The 8,723-nt window shown below is 37.0% G+C and overlaps 1 protein-coding gene across 1 annotated transcript in view; it reads left to right on the forward strand.

The window, feature by feature from the left end:
* Positions 1-8,723, forward strand: part of ADAMTS9 (ADAM metallopeptidase with thrombospondin type 1 motif 9) — a gene marked incomplete at its 5' end in the record, with an annotated part of 59,217 nt that overhangs the window by 1,202 nt on the left and 49,292 nt on the right. The window contains 3 exons of the mRNA XM_015825871.1: positions 1,749-1,895; positions 3,824-3,965; positions 7,235-7,339. Of these exons, the coding sequence (XP_015681357.1) occupies positions 1,749-1,895; positions 3,824-3,965; positions 7,235-7,339 (394 nt within the window). The remainder of the gene's footprint in view (positions 1-1,748; positions 1,896-3,823; positions 3,966-7,234; positions 7,340-8,723) is intronic.

Here is an 8,723-nt window from a genome sequence, read left to right on the forward strand (position 1 = left end):
AGGGGGAGAGCCTTCTCTGTCGGAGCACCCACCCTCTGGAACGAGCTGCCCCCAGAGATCCGGGTGATTCCGGATCTCCCCTCCTTCCGCCGCGCCCTCAAGACTTGGTTATTTCAGCGGGCAGGACTGGCCTAGGGGTATTTTAATTGGTTTTAACAAAATTTTAGTAGAAGCGGCCTATTCAAATATTTATTTTTAAATCATTTTTAAATTTTGTATGGTATTGTATTATTGTTTTTAAACTGGCTGTAAGCCGCCCTGAGTCCTCCGGGAGAAGGGCGGGGTATAAATTTAATAAAATGAAAATGAAATGAAAAATGAATACCAAGGAGAAAGCCACATCCACATTAATACTGACAGGGCCCACTGCTGTATATAAACAGGAAGCAAATTCAACATTCACTAGCATTGATTATGTTACCTAGCTGGATATTGAAACATCTGCAAGCAAACAAGCTCAGCCAGCATAATAAATCTTAAATGTGACTATTAAAGTTACTTTCTATTGAATCCAAAAATGCCCTACAATAGCAGAAGGTCCTGGCCTTGCATGAATTTCCGAGACCAGTGAATTTGGGTACTTTGTTCTTCTCCTAGAAGCCTACTGGACTGAGGGAAGAGGTGGGACAGGAATTTAGTCTTACCCAATCAAAGAGAGTGAAAGAGAAAAGAAAGAACGCAGTAGCTGACAATAGAACAGCTGGACTTACATTGAATCAAGTCTGGGTTCTGCTGTTCATTCAGCTGTGATATAGCACAGCTTAATCTACTAGCCGAAGCAAAAGGTTTCCAAACTTTAATATATACGTACATACTTTGTCATAATGCATAACTGAAAATTTGGGAACTGAACTTAATAAATTCAGAGATTGGATGCAGTCTTGGGGTTATCATAATAATTCATCTTTTTATTATTTATACTTTGGGATGGGTTTTTTTGTGTGGCTTTAATTATATTTTGGTTTATGTGTTTTATTATAAACTCCTGTGAGTTGCAAGATATAAATGTGCCGAATCTATAAAATAATAATGAATTGTATTAAATTGTTCCAAGGACACAGTTTTCAGGAAAGAGCTAATTAACTGAAATAAACTAGGAAAACTAGGATTTCTACAGTGGTTGCATAATATATACAGTTGTTACAATGCAGAGCAAAATATTCATAAGTAAATGAATCTTTGAATCCCACAAGGACTAACCTCTTAATTCATGTGATACCATTTTGGCTGCTGGCGCTATTTTGTTTCCTTGCCTGTACAAAAATTGAAATTCTTTGTTGGGACTGCTCCTGGGTTCAGGTTAGGGACAGATAATCATGGAGAATTTCTATGTGGATGCTGAGAGTCAATACTAATTTGATGGCATGTAATCAATCAGTCATTCTTGGGTTCAGATATGTTTAGCCAGTTCTAAGACAGTTCCTCCAATTATACGTATAGGCTACAGGTCTTTGCTTTGGAATGAGGATTCCGATCTTCAGAAAAGAACTCTATTAATAAGGTACTTCAGATTTCAAAGAAACAGGGTATGGAATTTTGTACGCTTATTTGTAACTTCTGCACTTTTGCACAATAAACCTTATTTAAAGCATAAGCCAGCGGATTCAGCTTTTTTTAAAACCTCATTGATCTCAATAGGGGAGTTAACCTGTCTAATTCATATAATCTGCTATATACAATATGAAAGTATTTAATTTGGACAAAAATATTGTATTAACACAGTGGTCAACCTACTATCTTCTCTTTAGATTTAACATGCCCCATGATGACAATAATAAGTGCAAAGAAGAAGGAGGAAAAAGCCAGCAACATGTTATGGCTCCCACCCTCAACTACAACACTAACCCCTGGATGTGGTCAAAATGTAGCCGTAAATACATCACGGAATTTCTGGAGTAAGATTGTGATTATTTCTTGGTGCATGTCACATGATTTTTAAAAATACTTTATGAGCTGCTTTTGGCATAATATGTGGGAGAGTGACATGTAAATAAATAGGTGATGGTAATGATATACTGTAGGCAAGTGTCTAATGTTCATGTCTCTCTCTCTGTATAGGGTATACCAAAATACAGGCCACATTCACAGTTTATTATATGCATTACGTTACATGTTTGAATTGGTTGCCATTTTCTTCTAAATGCTTCTTCATTTGTTTCACATATACTGTAGCTTTTGAATATTCCTAAGTGATGTAACATTTTTTTCCAGAAAAAACTGGCTTTTTACACATATAATTGAATGGAATAAAATGGAGTGGAATATAAGAGTGGAGTGGAGTGGAGTAGAGTGGAATAGAATAGAATAGAATAGAATAGAATAGAATAGAATAGAATAGAATAGAATTAATTGAAAACTTGTTGTAAAGCATCCTAAGGGGTGATAAAGGTGATTATGTTGTATTTCAAAGGGATGATTAAGATGCCATTATTTTGATTTATTGTTTTTGATTTATCATTTTATGATTATGTTTTATAGTTATTGGTTTTTAGTGCTGTTGCGAGTCACCCAAAGTTTTTTTAACTTGGGTGGCTATATAAACTTACTGTGATTGCCCTATGCGATTGAATTTTGGTACACCTATAAAGACATTAATGAAATTTACTGTGTTATTTTTCCCTAAGTGTAAACTGGCTGAAATCATTTGAGCTAGGGCAGGATAGAAAGGTTGTTATAACTAGCACACTACATAAATTTAGGAAGCACATAGCGAATGCCCATACACATATGCACCTCATCTCCTGAGTCCTTTCTGCATATGATATGTGTGTGGAGCATAAGATTCATGGGGATGAATTCCTATCCAAACTTTTAGTTTTTCCTTGGTAAAGTCCTAGATAAAAAGAAAGAACTAAGTGACAAACAGCAGAAGCCACATGAAACATGGAGGGGGGGGGGGAGAGAACATTTCCCTGAAAAATAGTGTGATCACAAAACCTGGACCAAAAAAAGTTGCAATAATTTCTTTTCCTAATGCTAGACTGTGTATTTTGTTGTTTTCCAAACAGACTCCTCTCCTCTCTGGTTTTTCTTAGGTGTTTTCTAGCTACTGAGCAAACTGATTTTCCAATGTGTTCTTAAGGGGCAAAAATTCTGTTTTTGTAAGGATCTTCTACACATTGGGGAAAGGGTTCCATCACATAGTAATATCTTCCTCTTGTTTTTTATCCTTCCTTGACTATACTTTTCCTGATACTTGGTCGCTGAGTTTTATATCAAAGAGAGTAATAAAGAGGTTCATTTTGTAGTGCAGAACCCATATCTTTCTCCCAGAATAATAGTGCTAGCTAGGGCTTGGCATTTTTCCAAAATTCTTTGGAAAAATTGCCAAATAACTCGCAGGAGCCCAGTATCTCTACAGTTCATTGAAGAAGCTCACTTTTTTTTCCAGTCGAGTGAAAAAATAGACGCTACTGCTTTACAGTTAATGCAACTCTTAAGTCAGTCCCATCTTTTTTTTTCCACGCACGAAAGCTCAAAAAATATCTAGCTGTTTAATTAATAGCAGCAAAGTTCTATGCTCACAGGAGATCTGAAGCCCTTCTTCCAAATCATTTTTGAAACAAGCTTTGAATTTTAATGTATACTATAGTACTATTCTTAAGAGCAGGTGCATGTCATGAAATGCAGCATTGATGGTGTGATAGCGATTGTTCAGTTGTCTGACAACAATATGAACTGAATGTTTTACTTACTACGGACCAAGTGTTATCTGTTCAGTGTTAATTTTCTCCTGATTATCTGTTAGAGGGAGATTTTAAAATAACCTTAATCTACTATAACACTATGGTAGTGAAGATAACTGTAATGCTTTTCATTCTAGCACTGGATACGGGGAGTGTTTGCTTGATGAGCCTTCATCAAGAACCTACACTTTGCCTCAACAACTTCCTGGTCATATGTATGATGTCAATAAGCAGTGCGAGTTAATTTTTGGGCCTGGAGCTAAGGTTTGCCCTTATATGGTAATGTATTTTTTTTTACTTCTTTGGTTTGCTTATAATATGAGCAACTGTTAGGTTTATCAAAAGGAAAATGCCTGCTTGGTATCCAATATTTGGATCTGGAAAAAGACCTTACTTCTAAAAAACATTATGGTCTGACCAGTTTGGATTTCAGTTTTTAATTCCCCAAACAGATTTCTACAATATTCTGCCTTGTATTTACGTCCAGGCATTTGAGATGTATACAGGTAGTCCTTGGCTTACAACCATTTGTTTAGTGACTGTTCAAAGTTACAGTGGCACTGAAAAAGGGACTTATGACTATTTTTCACACTTAGGACTGTTGCAGCATCCCTATGGTCACATGATTAAAATTTGGGCACTTGGCAACTGGCAAGTATTTATGACGACTGCAGTGTCCTGGGGTGATGTGATCACCTTTTGCGACCTTCTGGCAAGCAAATTCAATGGGGAAACCAGATTAGCTTAACAAACAATTTTACTAACTTAACAACTGCAGTAATTCACTTAACAACTGTGGCAAGAAAGGTCACAAAACTCACTTAACTGTCTTGCTTAGCAGTGGAAATTTTGGGTTCAGTAGTGGTTGTAAGTCAAGTCTACCTGTAGGTGAATTGAGCCAGTCATTGCCCTCAAACAAACAGCACCTTAGGAATTTTGTCAGCCTTCCCTGGTGTGGCTCATGAATTCCATAGCCTAGTACAATATTTCTCAACCTTAACAACTTTAAGATGTTGACTTCAACTCCCAGAATTCCCCAGACACCATGCTGGCTGGGGAAGTGCAGGAATTGAAGTCCAGACATCTTAAAGTTGCCAGGATTGAGAAATACTGACCCCATTCTCCATCACTGGAGGTTTTCAAGAAAAGACTAGACAACCATTTTTCAGGATGGTATAAGGACTCCTATCTTGGCCATAAGGTTAGACTAGAAGACCTCCAAGGTCCTTTCCAGCCCTATGATTGTGTGATTCTAGTGAAAGAAGGTTATAGTGTGTGAGTGTAATAATCTCTAAAATTAGATTGCGTATTGGATTTTTGAGAGAAAAATCCATTAGTTTAAAAAGTGGGGAGCTTCTTTGCAGATTTTCACAGCCACCTGCTTATACAAGACAGATATCTTACAGAGTTGTTGTTTTCTTTATAAAGCTATAGTATGAAAGAGCTGTGACTGTTAATGTCACACTCATGGCTTTTTGATTATTTAATCAGGGCTGAGGTGACATAGAAAATGACTAATCAGAAGAGTTGCAGATTAAATGCATCACTAGTTTTATCAACATGTGTTAAATGCCTTCAACAGTCACACATGTACAGTACACACACATACTGTAATTTCAGCTTTGAAAGGTGGAATCTGTTCTTGTAACTTGGATGCATAGATTGGGACTTGATGTAGACATCCTTCAGAAATGTGGGGTTTCTAGCTCTGGATGTTAAACGTTCCTATTTATTTAAACAATAAACAATAATCTATCTAATCTGACTACGGTAAGTCTTATCAACCCTTATATGACTTGTGAAGCAACAGAGTTTTCAAGACCTTCTTGAGAAGCAGAACATTGGGGACATTCCTTACCTCAAGAGCAGGGTGGTCACTGAGAATCCTTGAGACTCTACCCTCCTCATCTCTTATGGATAGGGCATGTGCTTTCCCTCAAAGATGGCATGGAATCAGCCATATGTAGGGTTGGAAAGACGTTCCATATAGCTACTTTTGCTCCAAACCATGCAAGGCTTTAAAGGTAATAACTAGCATGTTGAACTGGATTCAGAAGCAGAGTGGTAACCAATGCAACAAACACAACATAGATGGTAGCATAATTGGATCTTGTTACTCTGTAAGCAGATGGGCCACAGCCTTATGTACCATTTGGAGTTTTTGGGGTAATGCATATACAGAATGTTATAATATACCAGATGACGAGGGTGAAGTCCATCATGGCCCTCTCCTCCATTGATACTGTAATAGGAGTTTAGAATCCCGAGGACTCCAAATTACAGACCTGTAATATAAACCAGAATCAAACTTGGAATGAAGCTTCATCCAGAATATCACTGACAACTCCTATCTTTCAGAGGTTTAATCTGAGCTTGTTTTGATCCATCCAGGCCATTACAGCAAGGATTTCTGTGGTATCCCTGATTTGCTTTAGGGATATCAGTATTTGACTAGGTGTTATCATCATATGATAATTTCTCATTCCAGACTTAGAGATGACTTCTCCTTCACATCCAGTCAGTATTGAACACCATTGGCTCAAAAAAAAATGTTTCCCCTAGAATCTTTTATATCTGGAGTCCCCCCCCCCCCAGTATCTGGAAATTGGTCAATAGTTATTCAAAATAGCTGGACTGAAAGATGGCTTCTTCGGGAAGATGTATACTTGGTGGCAGTCTTACTCAATGCTATCATCACTGGTGAGGCATGCAGCATAGACATGCAGGATTGCTAGGAGATTCCCTAAGATCCTGGAAAGGATTACTACTACTCAGTAGTAATTCCCATTGAACTTAATAAGACTTACTTACACTATATTGTATACAACCCAGAATAATAAGTAGCCTTTGTAAATAGAAATTACAGAGGAAGCTGAGTGAAATTCTGCAGAGTTGTAGCTTATATCTGTATTTTTAACACTGATAAAAACAGAACAATATGTAAGACAATCTCTCTCATAGGAAATAGTGACTGGTAATCTGTGTAAAATGTTTTGTTTTAATGGGATTGATTTGAAAGCATAGGACACTCAAGTCTTAATAATTTGGGGGCCATCTGCCTTTCTCAGCTGTAGCTTATTCAACTCTTTCTTAATAATCATGAAATTTAAAAATAGAAACCATTAATTACTTCAAGGAAAGAGAATACATGAACAGTCCAGATGGAGTACAGATCAGATATTTCAATAAGAATCTGTCAAATTTGAGGGTAATAGAAATGTTCACTATTTCTGATTTTCAGGCTTTGTTCATTTTGTACTTCAAGAGGAAGTTTTTAACCAATTTTTTAATAATGTGATTTCTGAGCATTTTGTATGGGCACAGGTTTAGCTTTTAAATCAGGAGGTTAAGACATTTGAGCCAAAAATGTCAGCATTTGCAATCTTAGCCAAGTCACTTCCTCTAGTTTATTGTGCGCATTGTTTATACTTCCTTTCTCAGTGATGGTAATAACACCAGGGAGATAATCTAAAATAAGTATGAGGCCTATAGCATATGTTATACTGGCTGTTGAGTAATGCTGAGACCATTTAAAATCACTTAAGCAGAAGCAGTGCAGAAGACTATGGTGCATTAATGATGACGGAGCACATAAAGGATGTCGTACACAACACACACCGTGGGCAGATGGGACGGACTGTGGCCTGGGAAAGGTTGGTCTCTTTGCTCTACCTCTTGTCATTATTGATGTATTTGATTTTTTTTATCCCACCTTTATTTTTTTGTAAATAACTCAAGGCAGCAAACATACCCAATATTCTTTCCTCCTATTTTCTCCACAACAATTTTATGAGGTGGGTTGGGCTGAGAGAAAGTGACTGGCCCAAAGTCACCTAGCTGGTTTTCATGTCTAAGGCAGAACTAGAACTCACTGTCTCCTGGTTTTTAGGCCAGCACTTTAACCACTACACCAGATAATGGCATCCATTCATTGAGAATATCTTAACCATTTTATTGTTTGATAGCAGCATTTTTAAATTGTTCTATCACCAGGCTGTACTCCTTCATAGACCAATTCCTATTTGCCTATTCACTAGGAGAAAAAGCTCAACCTTCTCTTTTGAATGAGATATTTTCCTTTCTGTAATATCCAACTTTATATGGGTAACCATTGATAAAAGGACTGCGTGAAGGCTATTTCACAGATTATTTCTGTGAGGGATTCTCCCATATCATCTCATAACATTTTCTTTTTAAACGCTATTGAAGGCAACATCACACCACAATTAATTTGGAGCAAGCAGCTTTAGTGCAGAGTACCGATACAACATCTGGAACCCAGTTCCCTCAGTTGGAGAAGTTTATCTTCCTTTTAAACATTTTCTATGTTCTCTAACCAAAGTGAAGCAAAATGATTTGCTTCAGAGTTGCAGACTTTAAAACTCATGGGTGTATATAATTAGTAAAAAAAAAATTAAAAAGAGAGTTAAAAAGACATAAAACCTGACACACCGAGAAAAACCCTGAAATTTAAAGCAAACATGTTATAGAAATGTCTGCTTTAAGCCTCTTTCCTACAGCAGACAAACTCATGTGACGTGTTAGACATACTTTATGTGTGAGAACACTGAGCTGGATAGCATTACATCCAAATAATAATCCAAACTCTAAACTTTTCAGACAAATATATGCTGTGCAGTATTTGTTTGCTTTACTTCAGGGTTAGCAAGCTGCTGCTGCTATGACATAAAAAGCAGATATAATTTTCCGAATATAATTGTTGCATTGGATTTGCACATCCAAATGGGAAATACCATCTGTAATTAAGCTTCTCATTGAGACTTAACCATTGGTGGGAACTCGGTCATAGTAAATTTCTCACAGGAAATGGCTTGCCTTCCACTGTTAACTTCTGATGGTTTAGAATGCCTGGTATCAATCCATTCTGCAGTGGGCACACTTGCTTTTCAACAATTTTATTTCATATGGAGCTGCAAAATATTCTTAAGGGATAGTGCTATGTCAATTAACACCTTGTCTGTGTTTTATTGATGTCAACTGTGGTACTAACATGCCAGCGCAGAAGGTTAGTGCTTC

Source organism: Protobothrops mucrosquamatus, unplaced genomic scaffold, assembly GCF_001527695.2.
Source record: "Protobothrops mucrosquamatus isolate PMUCROS unplaced genomic scaffold, P.Mucros_1.0 scaffold2853, whole genome shotgun sequence".
NCBI classification, from domain to species: domain Eukaryota; kingdom Metazoa; phylum Chordata; class Lepidosauria; order Squamata; family Viperidae; genus Protobothrops; species Protobothrops mucrosquamatus.